Here is a 21,161-nt window from a genome sequence, read left to right as displayed (position 1 = left end):
GGTGTGAGTAATGCAACAAGTTGGATGCACCATGTGTGAGCAGCACAGCAGGTTGGCTGCACCATGTGTGAGCAACACAGCAGGTTGGCTGCACCATGTGTGAGCAACACAGCAGGTTGGCTGCACCATGTGTGAGTAACAGCAGGTTGGCTGCACCATGTGTAAGCAACACATCAGCTTGGCTGCACCATGTGTGAGTAACGCAACAAGTTGGCTGCACCATGGGTGAGCAGCACAGCAGGTTGGCTGCACCATGTGTGAGTAACACATCAGCTTGGCTGCACAATGTGTGAGTAATGCAACAAGTTGGCTGCACCATGGGTGAGCAGCACAGCAGGTTGGCTGCACTGTGTGTAACGTGTACGGTAAATTGGATGATGATGATGATGATCCCACTTGATCTTGCTTTAACCAGTTGTTTTGTAATTCACCAGTGAAAATCGACATCTGTGTATGTCATTTCATAAAGAAGCTATGCATGTAGTTTCTCTGTGGTAACATTAGTGGTGGTAACATGCTATTGGTATACATAAGTATCGGAATTTATATTATATTTAACTTTGACTTTTGACTTTAAAAATAAAAATGCATTACAGATACGGGACAGTTGACAGGGGATTATACTTACACTAATAATCTGGTTATCATCCCTATAGCTGCTGGCGGTTTGCCTACTCTACATTATTGGAAGTGCATAGGGACCTCACCAGATGGCATATCCACGTTTGGCTGGCTTTATTTTACAGGCACAGCAATGTTTGCATACCCTATCCTTTATCATATATTTCGAGTGGTATGAATGTTGCAGAATGTGTACGACATGTGGTGACTCTTTAATGTACTTCCCGTAGTGCTCATAGGGTCTATGTCCCCCAGGGTACTATCGGAGGGTTCCCTGGGTACGGTCCGGTATACCGGAACGTACCCTGGTAGTGGTAACTATCTGATATGGTTAGGGTTAGGGAGTAGGCGTAGGCATAGGCGACATATATGTACCTGAGGTAACTATCTGATATGGTTAGGGTTAGGGAGTAGGCGTAGGCATAGGCGACTTCCTAGACTCGTTAGTGGAGTAAGCGAGGTACGGTCCGACATATTAGATAGTACCAGGGTACGTTCCGGTATACCGGACCGTACCCAGGGTACGTTCCGGTAGTACCCTGGTGGACATAGACCCTCTCAGCTCCAGTAGTCGTGTCTAAAATGTGAAGCAAAGGGGTTTACAGATGATTTTGTAACATGTACAATGCTGAGATGCTACTATATTGCCCTAATGTTCAGTAACATTGGTGTGTAGAAATGCAAGTGCTTCACCTAAACTGGTAAAGTCGTTGCTGAAGCATAGAGAAGTTGTTGTGGAATTTCGTGTTTTGTCATTTTGTTCAGAGTGATGATGGTAAGTGATATGCAGGACGATTAAACACTTAAAATTAAACACAAATTTTCATTAAATTTGCCATCGATCCGCTGCTACATATGCAAACATAATTATAATTTTCACTATATCATCATGAAAATGGAATACAAGACAGTACTTTAGATTTGCATGGTGTCATAGTTGCCTTGTTTGTATAGGGTCTTTGACTATATAGCACCATTTAGTGTTACTTCTTTATATCCAGTGCAAAATTCTGTGGTTAATTATGCAATATATATATATATATGTATATATATATATATATATACATATATATGTATACATAACATATACGGTATATAATTACAAAATATAGTTTAACGATTCCCATCCAAATTATTCCATTGCAATTCACTTGATTTGGGTCAACTTGCATAGGTTCGTGATTAAATCTTCTTCTATTTTAAAATAATGTAATGACGTGTTAGCATTTGTTAGACAACCTTTGGACAAACTTCCACTGTGTTTTCTTGTGAAATGTAAATATAAATCAATATGTAACTTTTGTGAATAAATGGTTCTGATGTCAGATATATTACTGCATAAGTATTTAGACCTATGTTATAATTTGTTATGATTTCTATAATTACACATATTTAGTTCTTTTCAATTAAAATTGTGTAAGATCAGTGAGTAAAAGCAAGTATAAATAAATTATGTTCATCATCGTTTCGCTTAGACTTCTCTGATTTCAAGTTTACTCCTACCTCCACCCCTATCCATGTAATGGTACATGCCTGCGCGCACCCGGATGCGTAACTACGTTCCCGACATATTTCGTTCATTCTTGGCATTCTTTCGTGGTTTTCAGGTGTTAAATATTGTTTCTCACCTTGCTGTTCACACTTCGTGTATCGTTACATTATTGGTGAGTAGGTTTAGATTGTAGATTTCGTACTCATGTGTGGTATAACGCTAGATTTTGTCGAGTTGCTGAGCTTGTGCATGACTCGCGCACCTAAAATACAACGGCTTTGTTATTCAGTGTTAGTCGGTCCCCCCTTCGTTTTTCGTTTGCCGTTTGTCAACGCGTAACGGCGTTTTCGGACGACTCGCGTGTTTCACAGATACCTGCATTTCCAATGCATGAGAACCATGACATATTGGCTATTGCATTCGTGAATAATTTCTTGAGTTTATTGTAATTTATAAAATGTTTTTCCCTCTTAGTGATGAAATCTAAATAAATATATTCCCTCACTTCACTAAATCCATTACCATCACTATCAGCAGTATCAGATAGCATGTGCAGCTGCTCTGTTTTGTGAGCTCAGGCTGCTCTACTGCTACTCAACCTACTGTACATTTAACAGTAGGTGAAGAAAGGCAAACATGGTTGTGTATAGCTATAGGCTGTGATCACTAAACATTCATGCTAGAATAATACACAATTTAGTAATAGCATTACTCCTGGGCGATTTAGTAAAATTTGGTTATATCATCCCGCAGAGGTCCAGGCTAACGCTCCATTAGGAGTGTTCCCAACTTTACTATTAACGATTAATGATTAATGATTGATAATCCTAATCCTAACCCTAACCCTAACCCTAACTTAAATGACATTAAACCACAAACTAATATATGACCATATATATATATATATATATGTTATTATGACCATTAATGACATAGTTGGGAACACTCCTAATGGAGTATCACCCGAGGTCCAGGTATTTCCCGCAGATGCGCATACAATGTGCTTGTATAGCATGTAAACATGCATGTGCCATGTCTGTTACACTGATTGCGTTTAGAGTGAGAGTTATAAATTTGTTTCAGACATGTCCTGGGCAGGCGATGACACAATGGAAGATGATGATGAGGGGTGTGTAAAGGCGGAAGGTGATGGCAAGGGGGACATCAGTGAGGCGGAAGGTATCTGGTCACCTGATATTGAGCAGAGTTTCCATGAGGCATTGGCCATATACCCTCCCTGTGGGCGACGTAAAATCATCCTATCTGATGAGGGCAAGATGTATGGTATGTACTGTCTGTGACAAGATCTGCTATTCAGATGTTTCAGTCACATCCACAAATAAACAAAACTTCACTAGATGTACTATATTATAATTCCATTACTTATTGTATATGTGGTATAATTTTATCATATGAACTACACATACTGTGCAATGCCATTTCATTATTCTCTGTATATGTTACACCTTCGATAGAATTCTGTCCCATGTTATAAATAATTTATGTACTCTCCACAAATGTACAATGTTTAAATCTACATGTAACAGTATAATATTGGCACCTACTGATTACGTATAAATGTATAATATTCCACCCTATTCAATACTTGTAAATGTAGAATTTTATCACCGACTTAGTACATGTAAGTGTATGTTTGCAGCTGCTCAGTACATGTAAATGTATTATGTTTGTACATACCAGTGTTTCCCCTGCATTTTCATAAGAGTGAGGCAGGCCGCCTCGCTCAAATTCTGAGCTGCCACACAGAAATTTGTCCAAAACACCACCTCGCTGACAAAACTTTTGACAACTTGAAAAAGAGATTCAAGAGTCTCATACAATGTGTTCAGAATAGCTTAGAATGCACCAATTTACATCATTTAAAAAAAAAATTCTTGGGGGGTAGCATGCCCCGGTCCCCCCTAGTTTGGCCAGCACCCGCACTGCTCGCTTTGCTAGGACCTCGAAACACGCAAACACATCAGAAAAAACATTTACCACCTTGCAGTTGCAGACCTTTTTGGCTAGGGGAAACACTGCACACTATATGGAAATGTATAATTTTCACACCCAATCAGTTAGTAAATTAAATTTTACAAGGCACGACATGCTTTGGGAGGAGTTCTGTAAGCCAGCATGTGAGCCATGTGTACATGCGAGTGCACGTATGCACGTTCCTTGTAGACATCTCACTTATACAGGGTGCGAAATTAACCAAGTCCAGAGTCAAATACTCCCTGATTTACTGTCGTACTCCCTGATTTGACATAACCAGGAGTCCGTGGGACTCCCTGAAAATTCTGCTATATACTAACTAGTTAGTTCCATAGCACGGCCTCGTGGAATTACCGTATTTTTTTCAGCAAATATCCCAAGAAAATTTGGCAGACGTGCAACCGCATGTTTCTTCAAAATAAGCACGTATGCGTTATTGTTTTAAAGGGATAGTAGATTCTAGGATTTTACTGCATACAACTGTACTTACTGTATAACAAATTGTCTATACCCACACGTATTTGTTACCAGATACCTAATTTAATAGTTATAATTAATTACACATCAACGCTACGAAATTTGAACGGCGCCATGACACCCGCGACCGTGCTGCCACCCCGAAAAAGTTGCGTATTTGACAATTTATTTTGAACGTTATAGACCGAGGGCTCATTACAAAAGTGCAATTATATTTATACCTAAATGTTATTTAACCGAACGATATTCATTTTAGGGCAAATTTATCCATATTAATTTATAATCGAAACTATATGTCGTTTATAAGATATTACAATCCTTTTGCTTTTAAATTAATAAATAAGAAACACCCTCGGTCTGTAGCCCTTGGCTGAAAAGTGGTTTTGCGCAACTTATCAGATCGTGCGCTTTGAGTGACGCCACTGTCGTTGTAATAAAACTAGTCGTTAGTTTTAAAACATTTTTTCACAATATTTCTAATGGTGATTGAACCATGAAACTTTTTATATAGCGTAATTTTAACCTAAATTAACTGAAAATAACCCTAGAACCTAGAGTAAACGATCCCTTTAATATCTTTAATTTTGAACTTAAGACTGCGGACTCCCCTTTTTGAGGGCAGGGAGTTCGTTAGACTCCATTGTAATAAAGTTAATTTCTATCCCTGCTTATATATAGTATGGATGTGCTACAGACAACAGTGAACCCATTGTGAAACAGTCTGCATGATGACATGCGATTCTCAGAATTGTTCACATTTTTATGATGGTTATGTAACCAGCCAATTACCCATGTCTTACCGATAGCTGAACCTGTTCATCTTTTTATGCAGTTATGTGATAATGAAACGTAGGTGATACCACTATGTAGTATGTGATAAGGAGGTATAGGTGGCACCACTTCGTGATGAAGTGATGCCAGTTGCAAGTAATGTCCTCTTATCCACAATACACACACCGAAGTGACCAGCCATACATATAGTTTTAGCTTGAAGCCCAGGCAGAATATTCCCCCGAATTTGCCCAGGCAGAATATTCTCTCCTTTGCGGGTGCTAATTTTGCACCTATAGTTCAATGATTTAACCAAATGAGCCTAATCGAATACCATGCATCCAGCCGGGAATGGACACTGTTGAGTTAGAACTCGCATAGTATTAGGCAGGCAAGGCTCAGATGACATTAATGTTTTTCACTTGGAGAGAAGTTAATGTTATCCATGAGGTTTATCGTGCATGCCCCATACAGCTTTTCAAAGGAAAGTAATTATTCCTAATGTCTCCAGTGACAATAGGAAGTATTGATTTTGTAATGGAAGCTATGAAGCAACAGTGTGCCTGATGATGTTGCATTCTTAGCATAGCTCACATTTTTGTGTTGGTTTGTAGCCAGCTAATTTGCCACTCATTCCTTCGTAGCTGAATCTGGTTGGCTTCGGCTGTGGAAAAGCCAGATTCTAAGTGTGGTCGTATACATACATCTACTGCAATGCACTCAAAGCTTTGTGTTCTTGCTTTGTCGTTGATTAACAGGTCGTAATGAGTTGATAGCTCGCTACATCAAGTTACGTACAGGAAAGACCCGTACCCGAAAGCAAGTGTCCAGTCATATCCAGGTTTTGGCAAGAAAGAAATCTAGAGAGCTTCAGTCAAAAATAAAAGTGAGCTGATGTTATTTGGTCTTGTAAATGGTTTTAAAAAGATAATATGTGGGTGAAATTACAGGTTAAATGTTGTTCTGTTCTTTTCCTTTGAATAATAACTACCTATATATATATATAAGTCAGGAGTAGATGATAAGGAAGGAGTGTGACATCAATAAACAAGGGAAATTCGTCATTTACTAGCCTTAAAATACCTACGATTTACTACGCGTAACGCAACCAACTTGAGCTCAAATCGTACACAGTACATTCGCCTAGCATCGTGCGAAATCGTTTCCTCGTATACACCCGCAATCCGTAGATACAGACTAAAACGTACGACACGATTATCCATTCTTTGGCCAGCAAAATCGATGCGTTCAGAGAGCCATTTGAAACAAAAGGCAGCTACTAACGCTCAGCGATGCGGTGTGACTCGCTGGGAGATTGGACATCAACGCAACACTCGGCGAGATAACCTTTGACCCGGCATACAGCTACATACCGGCATACCGTCATACCGGCATACAGCTGTATGCACCTGTATGTACCACGCACGCACGCCCACCACAATCAGCAGCAATCTCCCAGCGAGCCACACCGCATCGCCGAGTGTTAGTAGCTGCCTTTTGTTTCAAATGGCTCTCTGAACTCATCGATTTTGCTGGCCAAAGAATGGATAATCGTGTCGTACGTTTTCGTCTGTATCTACGGATTGCGGGTGTATATGAGGAAACGATTTCGCACGATGCTAGGCGAATGTACTGTGTACGATTTGAGCTCAAGTTGGATGAGTTACGCGTAGTAAATCGTAGGTATTATAAGGCTAGTAAATGACGAATTTCCCTTGTTTATTGAAGTCACACTCCTTCCCTATTATCTACTCCTGATATAAGTAGTATTAAATAACAGATGCTCCATAAAATTATACTTTTGGGGACTGGTGATGCAGCAACAGTGAACTATTATCTCATTAAAAAATAATTATTGGATTGTATGCAGGATCACAGTGCAAAGGAGAGGGCACTCCAGTCGTTAGCCAGTATGTCGTCGGCTCAGATCGTTTCGGCAACAGCGATACACAACAAGAATGTCGGCGGTGCTTCTGCAGGGGTGATGGGACTGTATGGGTCTGGTGGCAACACCCGCCAGCAGTTCCCCAACTCACAACCAGTACATGTACGAAGAACTAATATTTAAATAAATACAGTCAAATCTGTGTATAAAGATCACTCAAAGGGCAACCAAAAAATATTCCTATATAAACAGGTGTCTGATCTATAGAGGTAGTTCCACTTTAGAACTGACATCCAACAGAAATTCTTTACAGAAAGCATGTGTTCTAACCCAAGTTTGACTGTAGTCATATCATATTTTATTGTATTCGTGTTTGTAGAACTAAGCATAGTAATTCAATTATACTATATTGACCTAGTAGTATGTGCACATATATGGATGTGATTATGGTAGGATAGCCCACTGTAATCAGGGGTTCACTTTATCATGCTGAGTGGTAAATTTTACTCATTTAACAATTCTAACTTTTTAAAGACCTAAATAGTCTCTAACATGCCCTAGTAAAATTGTTGTTGCTTTTAGATGTTACAACAAGGCTACTCAGAAAGAAGAGGAGCTGAAAAGTAAGTATATATCTTATTAGTAACATGAATACCTAATAAAAAGTTGTCATGGTCTATTGACCCTAGCACTTTTGGATTCTGAAATGCATTAGGAATATACAATAACACTGTGAATAAACCCGTCCCAGTTTTGCCGGTATCAGGGGTAGAAATAAGGAGAAAAAAGAGGTGGTCCACAGGACCATATAGTTTGAAATTTAGATGGTCCTCCTAAATTTTAGATGGTCCTCCTAAGTTTCAAATTGTTCTCTAATAGTAATGCGGCGTGCAAGCGTAAGAAATAGATTTTACATGGTGATAAAATGGTTTAATTATTCACCTACAATGAATGTATTAAACGATACAGTAATTGTTTATTCACTTTAAGAGTATATTGGTTAATACAGTTGTTTCCGTAGAATTTAGTTGAACCCATAACACCGGAATATAGTATGTCTCAAATATTTCTTAGAAGCACATTCATTCATTTAATACAGTTAACATTCCTTTAGTCAAGCAGTTAATTCAAGCGATTATAAGCCTTCTTGGCACACTCCATCATGTCCATCTTATCTAATATTTGTTCATCTTCCTTTTCAACATAATCCTCACTATCCTTGGAATATTGCACGTGGAAACTTGAAAGAAAATTACCGTAAAATGGGACCAAAATATTCAATGGTCCGTCGGACCATTGACTTTGAAAATCTGATGGTCCTTCTGATTATTTGATGGCCCCGGACCATCGGACCATCGCTTATTTCGACCCCTGCGGTATTATCTGGTGGCTTGGTGATTGTGCAATCATATACAAGTGTTGTAATGTAACCAGTGTGGAATAAAAGTATTTGCAGACAACATACTTTTACAGTTAGTTGGTTTGTCATAAATAGTGAATTTCTTGAGAATGGCAATGTTACGAAATGCTAATAATTGGCTCGTGTTATCATTGTAGCATCAAGCCTTTTATCACTCAGCCTTACTCCCAAGGGGCACCCTCTATACCTTGGGAGGGTTGCTGCATCGGTACAGAGAAAATCCGGCTGGTAGAATTCTCTGCCTTCATGGATCAACAACACGACTCTGACTCAGTAAGCAATGCACAAGCCTCGTGGTCACAAATGGCTTGGTGATACATTAATGTTGTATAAATACTGATTGTGTAGCGGCGTATCAGAAAGCTGATTAAACTACACGTGCATCAAATGGAGCAATTCTATTTAAAAGCGGAGTTTAATTTTATTTAATTAAATTATTTTTTATCAAAGTTATCTTTGGTGATCATTTGTTTTGTTACGTTAAAATGTCGTAATGTTTTCTGTTCACTGCATTAAATATAAGCATTGTAATCGACAACTTTTTTTTGTTTCAGTATAACAAACATTTATTTGTACATCTTGGTGGGCCTAGTTCAGATTTCTCGGAACCACCGGAGGTAGGCTACGACAAACTTTTATTAACTAATAGTGCTAATCTAATATTATAAATGGTGAATATACAGTAGACACACACAGAGTTAGTAAATACATTCTTTTGCCTATTTAACTTACATGTTGAATTACAGCTTTAGAATTATTTGCATTTCACAATGAGAATTCCCCCCAATCGCTATATTTATACAGGCAGTGGATATCAGGCAGATATATGACAAGTTTCCAGAGAAAAAAGGAGGCTTGCGGGATTTGTATGAAAAAGGACCCCAGTATGCATTCTTCCTTGTCAAATTTTGGGTAAGTTGCTGCGATAACTTCTGCATACGTTTTTTTGTAGCAGTACAGGTCCATAAACCATTATCTGCAATTCCATAATTACAAAAGCTGAACAAAATCTGTTTTTTAGTGGAGTGTCACTCTTATACATGAACGTGGCATCGAACGTGTAATAACGCTGCCATATGTCACATTGCCATCACTGTAATAGAGTATTTATGGTCTATATTTATCCGGCTATTTCAATTATAAAATTATTGCTGTACAATTAAACTAATACTACTATTTATAGTCTTTAGTTATCTCACTCAATGTGTTAATAATTATGTTTGATGCATATATATTAATGTGCTTGCTCATGGGTGCTGCCACAGACCCTGCTAAGATATTATCTTGATATACAACGAAGGCACATCTGTACCAACGGTGTCAGAAAAAGGATTATGGACCTGCATTTGCTCAACACCTGTAACTTTTGACTTAAACTGATTACACCAGAGCCAGATTGTGGGAAAATACCTATTGCGGAGGAAAGTGCATTTCTAGTACTTGCTCCGGTGTAATGAAAGACTCCCTGTTGTCCAACAGTGTAATAGTTTTTGTAATTATCTGTTATTCAGGCGGACCTCAACACAAACATTCAGGATGAAGCCGGAGCATTCTATGGTGTCACGAGCATGTACGTGTATGACCTACAGTGCCTGCCACGCTCTCACATGAAACACATAGACGTGTGACATAGTGAAACTCTTGCATTTTTGTTCATTATCAGATGATTTGCACAGTATGTGAAGGCAGTTAGTAAAAGTGAAATGTTTAAATGCAGTGATAGCATGCTTGAAACACCCAATACACTGTAATCAGTATGGTGAGAAAATCACCATACACATCCACTCACACAGAGTATTTGCAAATTACAAACGTTTCTGAATCCATACACAGCTATACATAGCATTCACGAGTACTGTTGTTCCCGCAGCACGAGTCCTTTGTGAGATCTTAATATTAATAAATGCCTCCAGGCAACTCTATGCATTCCCGTTACATTCGTGCATTCATTGTGTACCGGTAAGCTAACCATAGCACGTGAATCTCATGGGCACGTTGTTTGCAGATACGAGAGCAGTGAGAACATGACAATCACGTGTTCCACCAAGGTGTGCAGCTTCGGCAAGCAGGTGGTGGAGAAGGTGGAGGTAAGAGCAAATCTAGCTGCCAGTATGTCCTAGGTAGTGAAATAACTAAGCTGATATTTCGTATTGAGATAATGTGTGTTTCAGTGTTTTACAGGGTGTGTCTATTTTAGCCTTATGTTATCGTATCTATAAAGAGACGTCAATGTGATATTGCAGACGGAGTACGCTCGATTTGAGAACGGACGCTTCGTTTACCGCATCCATCGCTCGCCAATGTGCGAGTACATGATCAACTTTGTGCACAAACTAAAGCAACTTCCAGAAAAGTACATGATGAACAGCGTTCTGGAGAACTTTACTGTTCTACAGGTATGTGTGCATGCGTGCGTGCGTGCGTGCGTGCGTGCGTGCGTGCGTGCGTGCGTGTGTCTGTGTGCCTGCGTGCGCGCGCACGTGTTTACGTGGGGATGTCCATATTTGCTCATGTAGTCTGGTCTAAAATAGCGATGCCGCAGCAGCTTCGTGTGTGTCTCAATATGTAAAGCCATATATATAGATGTTAATATAGTGTAAATATGGCTTGTAAACGTGATGTAATTATCCTTTGCTGAAATCCCCATAATAAGAATAGATGCGTATCTCATTAAAGTCTTTGCTTGTACTTATGGTGTTATGTTTATTTATCCTAGAATCCAGCTTATTCGAACTACACCCCGTAGTGCTAATCTGCTCTTGCTCTCACAGTATGAAATATTTGTGTAGATATAGATATGTATACATGTTTTTATTAGTCTTCACTTTAATTTTGTGCCTGTGTATCTATGGGGCGCTTACTTCCATCTATTATCAATAATGTTGTTGGCTGACTATATGGCCAAACATTTATTGCACAATCCATTCAGCTGTAATGTAGAAATAGTGTAACTACGGTGGGATCTGGCATTGTTCAGGTTTGGTTTGAAAATATTACATACTTGCCCAAGGTGCGGAGTCCGGAGTCAAATACTCCCTGATTTACTGTCGGACTCTGATTTGACATATGCAGGAGTCCGTATAACTCCCTGAAAATTCTGCCATACTAACTAGTTCGTTCCAGAGCATGGCCTCGCGGAATTACCGTATTTTTTCAGCAAATGTCCAAAGACAATTTGGCAGACGTGCAACCGCATGAATCTTCAAAATAAGCACACACGTTATTGTTAATATCTTTAGTTTTGAACTTCAGGCTGCAGACTCCCTCATATTGCTGCGGACTCCCTCTTTTTGAGGGCAGGGAGTCCGTTGGACTCCCTTGTTCAAAAGTTAATTTCTACCCCTGCTTGCCATAACTTGGCCGGGCTTTGCTAGGAAAAACGTTGAATTTTTTTCACACTTTATTAGAACATTCTTAGCATTTTCATAAAACAAACGAAACGTGAAATAGCAATTTTATTTTCATGAATGAAAACATTTTTACCCCACACATTCTGTTAAGCATACACTCAAGCTTTTGCATGGGTATTGCTCTAATGAAGAGTAAACGTTTATGGGCCAATGAATCTAATCAATCATACGTTTTATTTATGGATGAGATGTATCTCTATGCTCAAGCCAAAAAAATTCATGAATTTCCAGCACCTAATTATGTGACAACACAAATTCTGAATTTTTAGCTCAGCTGACGAAGTAAGATGCAGCTTGTAGAATCGCACGATTGTCCGTCCGTCCGTCAGTCCGTCCGAGCGTCCGAGCGTCCGTCCGTCCGTCAACAGTTGGGCACAAATCTTAACCACTCGACGTACGGTCTTGATATTTGGGACGTCAGGGGGATCGTGAAAAGGACTCGGGATGTCGAATTTGGGGGTCAAGGGTCAAAGGTCGAGATGTGTCAATAGAGGGGAATATTTCCCCCTTAACTTAAGGTATAGGAGGAAATACGGAATTGCGGGACAAATCTCAACGGCTTGACCTACGATCTTAATATTCGATGTATAGTGTGATGGGGAGGAAACCCATCACCAGTGCGAAATTGGAGGTCACAGGTCAAAGGGCAGTGGGGGAAAGGTCAGATATCAGACATTTTCTGAGGACATGGTCTAACGGACCGAGTGCAAAACTTTTTTGCTTCAGCGCTGACCTACCATTTCTATCACTTTATTGAAAGGACCATGAAATGTACTTTCCGCTGACATGCGAAGAGTAAGTGTCTGATAACCTTTTGACCCTCAATTTGTTGACTGTTAACAAAGGATTGAACTGCTTTTGCTATTGTGGATGTGAGGCTACAGTTGCACAGTTCAATTGCAAAGGCAAATGTTTGTTGAACAAGGTTTACGCTCCTTAAATCATATTATTTTCTAAAGCAGTCTGTATTAGCACCCTGAGTAGCACCCTGTATTAGCACACTGTAATAGCACCCTGAATGCTCACATGGGTAGGCAATAACACGGGGGCAGCCCATTACGCATGCATGGGGGTGAACTGGCTTTATTCTAATCATAATTATTGCCTGGCAACCTGCAATGCAGATGTGTTAACTCACAGCTGAGCGAAATTCTCGCCTGCCTGAATATACTTGGATTTTAGCCGGAAGGATTTCAGCAACTCAATGGAGTGAGGTTATCACGCACGAAGGGCGATGCCATCTTTGATTATTGATGACACTTGCACGCGCCATCTCGCGGCAACTGCTTTTTGCTATTCCACCCGCTCCTCTCCCCACCACCACCACTACGCTCGCGCTCGACGCATATCCATGATAACATGTTAATATAGCGAAGTCATTAAAGTTACACAGCTGTATCTTTATTACTGTACTACCGGTATAGCAAAGCGTAGCTATCATAGATTTTAGATCTGTATTAGTAGTATCCTAGATATATGCTCTGAGCGCGAACGCGGTGGCGGGAGGGCGCACTTGATTTGGTTGCCAGTGAGTTTATCAGAAGAATACCCGGCTAGAGCGCTGTCGCTTTGCGGCACTTGTTATATAAAAATGGTATTTTGGATATTTCTCAATTACCACAAAGAGTATAAAAGCAAAATTTTTGCCACAAGTGAAGCCCATCAGAAACGTATTTACCGAAAAATATGAAAAACTGCCTAAAATTTAAGTCGGATTTTCGGATTGAAAATGTAATTGACCTGCTTTAATTGTGAGAAATTATGAGGTTACCATCGCAATTTGATGCGAAACACGCGGACGCTGCATACTGCATGACGTCACTAAGCTACGTGTCAACAAACCCGGGGTATGTAACGAGGTGTAAATGCTATTTTTGGCAGCGCAGCAGTTTCAACTATTACTGGTAGTTGATAGCTGTAGGAAAGAGTGAGGATGATAGATTCTGGAATAATGAATACAGGCTGGTTGGATCATGTCTCGGATGTCATCAGTAAATCTGTGTTTAAAGGGCAATGGCTCGTGACACGTACTCAGGCAATCAAAACGCTCTGAATGTTCACATGTATTGTAATATGGAGAAATAAACATGTACAGAAGTGCCACCTACTAGTGTTGCTGAGAGGGTCTATGTCCCCCAGGGTACTGCCGGAACCATGGGTACGGTCCGGTATACCGGAACGTACCCTGGTCACTATCTGATATGGTTAGGGTTAGGGTTAGGGTTCGGGTTCGGGTTCGGGTTCGGGTTAGGGAGTAGGCGTAGGCGACTCCCTAGACTCGTTAGTGGAGTAGGCGAGGTATGGTCCGGCATATTAGATAGTACCAGGGTACGTTGCGGTATACCGGACCGTACCCAGGGTAACGGCAGTACCCCGGGGGACATAGACCCTCTCAGCCCTACTAGTGTTAGCTATCGAATAAGAATGAAAAAAAAGTCAATGAAATTTCACATAATACCTTGTGTATCCTATGTAATGAGTTATTGTAATCATAGATGGGTGGATTGATGGATGGATGAATGGACAGATAGGCAGACAGAAAGACGGACAGACAATGGAATTCACAGCATCCTGGAATTCTTGAACCTATTCATGCAGTCAAGTTTAGCAATTATTTCATTTCAACATTATTTACCATTACCGTCCATTACAATACAATCCGTCTGCCAATGGCATTGTTACATGCGATGCTAGTGTACAGTTTTGTAATATTACATCCAGATCTTAGCACCATTGTTAAGCTTGGATTCTGCTATTGCAGGTTGTAACAAACAGAGACACACAAGAAACGCTGCTGTGTGTGGCATTGGTGTTTGAGGTGTCAACGAGTGAACACGGAGCCCAGCATCATATCTACAGATTAGTCAAGGACTAGAAAGTGCTGCCCGTCTACTGAAAACACCCAACTGCCTCCTGTATGTTTTTTAGTGGGCTGCACAGTACTGCCATGATGGTGAAAGTTTGTAGATAACTGGCGAGGCTTCAGTTCATATCAGGTCTCCATCGTAGGTCGCTAGGGGAGGGGATGGTGTTTACCGATGGTTGGATGTCAGTATGGAACAGCTATCGCAGACTGAAATTAGCGTTGTAGACTGACTGTCAGTACTCTCTAGTATGTACAGTGGCTATCGGTGGCAACTCGTGTGTAGAATCGCCATTGGTGGTGGCTAGTGTAGATTTTTGAGCCAAAGCACTGCTGTGAAAAGGTACAGCTTAGTAAAAAAGAAACCGTCCCTTTGTATGAACGTCCTAAATCTCAGTTGTCCCTTGTGTTTTGTGTGTAACCATAGTAATGGATACAGCCGAGTACGCATCTTGTTGTACAACAAGGTTATTTTTTCAACAAAGCATCTCCTCTGACAGCCACCCAGGAAAATGATCAAGGTATGCATATTTTTGTAGTGGACGATAGAGGAATGAGATAACATAGTTTTATACTAAATTGTTAAACATAGATATTGACTCTAAAGGTTTGTATCGTGTACAAATCCTTTTCTCCTTTTAATATTCTATTGTGATTCTTGCCAGAAAGATGAGCTGGTTGTTGTGTTTGGAAAAAGTACTCGACTTATTTGTAATATAATACATATTAATCTTTATGGGGCAGTGAAAGTGTTATGTGTGGAAAAGCAAGAGAGCAGATGAAGGATAAAATTGGATTCTTCTCTGGTATATATACATATTCTTTTATGCAGTTGAGATGATGCATATTGCATAGTAGTCTGATGTATAGTTCCGTTGAAAGAAACTAATTCACTAATCGTAACGTAAAATAGTAAATGTTTGATTCCAAATATATATATATATATAGTACTTGTATTATAATATATAATGGTAACAGAACAGTAGAGTTTATTATGGATGTGTACTGACTCGTACACAAATTTCTTTGCTTAGATCATGACACTACTATTTAGCGCGATCGTTAACTCTGAGATGAGCTACAACACTCAGTCCAATCATCATCACACGCCCACCACAAACTACCAGAGTTCTGTAGTTCTAGTTCTGCTAGTTAGTACTAGCTGGCTCAAAATTAGGGGACACCACGTTACACTACTAAGTTGTGCCCACACGTGCGTTCGGAAAATCTCGAACGAATTCGCTAGGCTTTATTAGATGAGGGACATAGGGAATCGGTCGAGTTCTGTTGAACGCTGCCCAAGCTCTTAGCTGCAACCAGAGCTCAAACCCACCGTGTATGTCTGCTTGTTCGTTTTCTGGTCACACAAGCATGTGTTGACGTTAATTACTCATTGACGGTGCTCTAATGCAATTTAGTTACTGCACTGCAGTATTTTCAGTAGTAGTCTGTTGCTGATTGTGGCAGTAGTGGTTGGCAATTAAGAAATACCAGCATACGGTGTACCGTTTGTCAGTTCTGTTTTTATGGTTGAGGTGTACGGTCGAATAGATGCTAGATTGATTTTACATGCTCATGTCTTGGTTCTATAGTGATTTCATTAATAGGATCAAGAGACTTATTAAGAGGCCAATCATTACATGTAAGCAGCACATTGGTAATTTTTTCACAAGGCCACAGCCATTGGCTTGGCTGCTGTTCTAGTGGCAGTCAACATGATGCATATATATTGGTTGTGCGTATTAGAATTCCTGGTAGCCGTATTTATTTCTGAAAGGTTTTCCCCTTTAAACGTTTATACGTTTCTTTTGCAGGATGAACTTGCAGGTGTGTTACACAGAGACGGTTTAGAACGTTTACACATTTATGTCCTTCGTGTATTTTCTCTGGTGCAGCGGTTGTGATTGGAAATGGCAGCTTTTTATATCACGGTCAGTCCTTGACCAGTCTGTCTGTACTGTATGGGTTCAGACTTTGCTCTTGGATGCTCAGTCCAGGTTATAAAATTCTAATGCTGTGGTTGTTTTTATTTATTCACGGGAAACGGTGTTTAGATTTTCATCAGCTTTCAATGTTCTGTTTAATATTAGTGTTGTACTTTTTTTGTTACGTGGTTTATGTACATGTGTGTGTGTTGCAATCAATTTAGGACGCAGTCCTGTCTGCGTATATATATATGTACACGTATTTACACGTATGTACTGCGCGCACGTGGAGACGTGCTTTATATACGATGCTGGCAATCACTGTCTGATCTACATAATTACAGTCAGCTGCTACACCATTTCGTAATAAAGTGTTGTACTGTATTCAATTACGTGAACTATATTTTGTGCCTTACGTTTACAATTTAGACTTATATCACAGAGCAAGCCGTCTGCTGTAAAAACTTTACAAGCATAAAATTTGTTTCTTATTATTTTTATGTTAAATTTATATCAACTATAAGCAGACTTAAAAACGAAATTTTTACTTTAAAATATAAATATATTGACCTCGTACAATGTTTCACCAAAGGTGTTTGTATTCACCAAAGCTCACTTTCATTCCAGTTGGTTCTCCAGCTTTATAGTATTAAAAGAATGTGTAAAGACTTCTAGACGATTTTTTTAGTCATAAAAACGAGATTCCGCTTGCAATGGAAGAAGACTTGGCAGACCATGTGAAACTGCTCGCAAACATGTTCCATGGCCTGTCACCCAAGAAATGTTGAGCTGGCATACGAATTTGCTGTAAGAAACAAGATAGAAATTGCAGATAACTGGGAGACGAACCAAAAAGCGGGAAGACTTGTGGGCAGGATTCAAGGCAAGAAATAAGCTTGCTATTAGATGTCCAGAGGCAACATCTTTTGCCAGAGCCACTGCATTCAACCACCCAGTTGAATCACTTCATCAGGGGCGCTCCAGCTGGTTCCGTCGGTTGCGCTACAAGGAGTGGCTGGATGAATGAAGAGCTTATTCATTGAATATTTGAACCATGTTATTCGGCATACACGATGCAGTAAGGAGCACAAGATTCTTCTAATCATGGACAACCACGATTCACACATTACACTGCAAGCTGTTGATCTGGCTAGAGATAATGGAATCGTGATGCTTACTTTACCACCACATACATCACATCGCCTCCAGCCTCTAGACAAGTCTGTGTATGGACTTTTCAAGAAGGCATACAATCGAGCGATGGATGCATGGATGCGGTCAAATCCTGGAAAGACAGTCACCATCTATGACATCCCGTCAGTAGTTAACGACGCACACCTGGCATCGATGATTCCTGCAATATTTTTCCGTTTAACAGGGACCTGTTCACAGATTTAGACTGTGCACCAGCCGCAACAACTGATAGTGACATGGATGTTGAGGCCAACCAAGAGGCAACAGATGAACCAAATGATGACAGCAATCCCAATATCGACGATGAGCAGGATAATGCTGGCCGTGATGTTTGGGTGTGATCCACCGATTGGGCTATCAACGTCATCAGGAACAACCAGCCAGAACGTATCTCCCATGGCAGCTGCAAAATCGATCATACTTCCTGATTCTGGTGAGGCATATGTGTCACCATCTGCAGTTCTTCCCGTTCCAAAGGCTGGGTCTAGGAAAAAGACGACTAGAAATCGTAAGAAGGGCAGTACAAAGATCCTCACTGACACCCCTGTTCAAGATGGAATAGCTGAAGCCCTGGAACAGCGTCGCCAGAAGAGGGCCAAGACAACTGCAAAAAAAGACGAGTGACGCAAGCCAAGGTTGATGACCAGACTAATAGTTCCGACCAAGAATCGGAGTTTGAATATAATGACGAATCTACAGATGAGGAAACATTCGAAGATACCGAGACAAGCGAGGGTGATTTTGTTGTGGTGAAAGTTGCAGGAAAGTCGCTTGTTGTAAATTATATTGCCCGGGTGGATGTAGTTGAGGGTGATGAGTTTGAAGGGGTGTTCCTGCAGAAGGTGGCTGGTAAAGTTGATACTGAGGACACTAGCTTTATTCCAAATATGGATGACCCGGCTTGCTTCATGAGGGATGAGGTAATCTGTAAACTCCCCCAGCCAAAAATTATTGGTGGATCTGCACGGCGATCATGCCATCTTGTATTCAGGTGCAACTTTGATAAATGGCATGTAGCTTAGGTGGGAATCTAGTGTAGCACGCAGCTGACCACGCACGACAACGGGAAAACGCCGCGTAGCGGCCGCCAATACAAATATCCTGCACTATCCTGAACACTTTCTCGAGGCCCTTTAGGGTATAGGGAAAACGGCCGGGAAATCGTCCAGCGAGAGTTCTGTTCATAGCACGACGGTTTTGACTACCCACGCAGCTCGAGATTTGCTGCAAATGAGCTAGAAAGTATTTTGGCTAATGGGCGCGCGTCCTATAGCCATGAAAAACGGAGTTTAAACGTTTTCCGTCGAGACACGCCCACGGCAACTGCTAATCACCGCGCGCGTGCGCCTAGCATAGGCCAGCTCTGTTGCTGGGGAAATTCCGTGTGATTATTCCTTACCCGTACTCTAAACCCGGCCACGCCGTACTATGGCTATGGCCCGTAGTAACGTGCCCACGTGCCCACGTGTGTTGTTACGAGTTACGACAGGTTTGAAACATAGTCTACGGATCGAAGCCATTCTACATGATTCACATACGATCGAAGCCATTCTACACGATTCACATACAGGTTTCGACACGGGATTCACTGCACGCCTGACAAGACGACGGCAGTCGACGTATATAAGTCAACCTCGTAGCAACGTGCCCAGATGAGTCTAGCACATATGCCATCCTTTAGATGGCGCCACTAGTCTATAACATCTATTGTGCGGGGTTTCTTCAAGGGACGATAGAGGACAGCAGCGCACGGAAATGCTCGCGCATGCGCAGATGACCGGGGGCCGGTGTGTGCCGAGAGACATTTTGCAAATGACGTGGTGAGTCTTAGCGCTAAATAACTTTATTCAGTAAGTTCCCGTTTGTCCTTTAGAGGTTAAATGAGCACAAAAATTGACACTGTTTGCTGGGAGCTATGCATCCGTACGCCGGCCTATGGATTTGGCGCACGGATGCATAGCTCCCAGCACCTGATACTTTCGTAGCACGTTCCCGCGGTCGCGTGCGCCTTGCCGCGGAACTGCGCGCTACGTCCGCGCTCAGCGGTTAGGATCAACGCCTCCTTTGCACATCGCCTCTCTAGTATCCGGTCTCTCCTCTGGACCCTTGTTGCATTTAGGTCTTTGATTCATAAACGCTACATTCATGCCTTGGCTCAAGGCACTAATAATTAATGCCTATATAAGCTGTTCAATCAAAGTGATTTACAATTTTTAGGCAAACTCGCCATGATAAGTAATTAATTATTAAGTTCTGTTTTGTTTATCTTGAAACATTGTGACATTGACATTAGCATTGAGACTACACGTTTTATAATATTTGGTTGGATTGTCTGCGACCATGAAAGGGATAATCTGGGCTGCTAACTATAAACTGTGTTATTTTAACTATAGAAAAGGTGTTGATACTATATTTGATCATGTGCAATCAAACATGCAGGATGTGGGTGACAAACATAGGGCAATCAAGCCACGAGTCAATAATTAAACCGTGTAGGAACAGAGGTTCGTTTATTTGGTATTATCATAGTAAGATTTTTTCTGTGTGGCAATATAATGGAAATATTGTTGAATATGTAGGGTTATCTTGTTTACAAAAGTGTAGGCGTTGGTTGTGTTCATTAATTTGAGTTGGAAATTCGGTCATAATTCATTTTATTTGTTGTTTCAGAGACAATGGGACAATAGTTTACTCATGATATTACAGCAATACTTATCTTGCTAGTCAATGCTAGTATGTAGGTTTATTAGGAAAAAATGTTTTAGAGTTAAATGATCTTCATTATTTTGAAAAATGTGTTTGTTATATGTCTTTTTTTCTACCTGGCTCAACTTACCCCATGGGTGGGGCAAATTGTGCCATTTTGTCAACAATTTTTGATGACCCACCACGCCATTTGTATGTATCCTGCAAAGTTGATATTGGCATGGAATATGCACAACATCCCAAAGTTTGTATTGGTACACCAACCGTTGCTTTCCACCCAAAAATACAAGAGCCAGGTTGTCTGAAGTGAAAAGTGGCACAACTTACCCCAGTCTCCCCTACGATATTACAATAAAGGCCAAACTACTCGGCGTTCACCACATCAGTGTTGTAACTGCTACT

At 40.6% G+C, this 21,161-nt stretch overlaps 1 protein-coding gene across 2 annotated transcripts; it reads left to right on the top strand.

Annotated features, from left to right (window-relative positions):
* Nucleotides 1-2,152: 2,152 nt before the first annotated feature.
* Nucleotides 2,153-17,262, top strand: LOC106806690 (transcriptional enhancer factor TEF-1-like). 2 transcript variants are annotated; one of them, XM_014808702.1, is made up of 12 exons: nt 2,153-2,285; nt 3,197-3,397; nt 6,115-6,242; nt 7,227-7,403; nt 7,824-7,864; nt 8,799-8,934; nt 9,216-9,278; nt 9,466-9,573; nt 10,173-10,231; nt 10,667-10,748; nt 10,905-11,057; nt 14,833-17,262. In XM_014808702.1, the coding sequence occupies exons 2-12, from the start codon at nt 3,199-3,201 to the stop codon at nt 14,944-14,946; spliced, it is 1,260 nt and encodes a 419-aa protein (XP_014664188.1). In that variant the 5' UTR covers nt 2,153-2,285; nt 3,197-3,198; the 3' UTR covers nt 14,947-17,262. The 2 variants fall into 2 exon arrangements, with proteins under 2 accessions (XP_014664188.1, XP_014664187.1); XM_014808701.1 differs by having other exon boundaries at nt 7,215-7,403.
* Nucleotides 17,263-21,161: the final 3,899 nt, after the last annotated feature.

This window comes from Priapulus caudatus, unplaced genomic scaffold, assembly GCF_000485595.1.
Source record: "Priapulus caudatus unplaced genomic scaffold, Priapulus_caudatus-5.0.1 Scaffold174, whole genome shotgun sequence".
Classification (NCBI taxonomy): Eukaryota; Metazoa; Priapulida; class Priapulimorpha; order Priapulimorphida; family Priapulidae; genus Priapulus; species Priapulus caudatus.
Note: the sequence above shows the minus strand (reverse complement) of the source record. Positions and strands in the feature narration are given on the sequence as shown.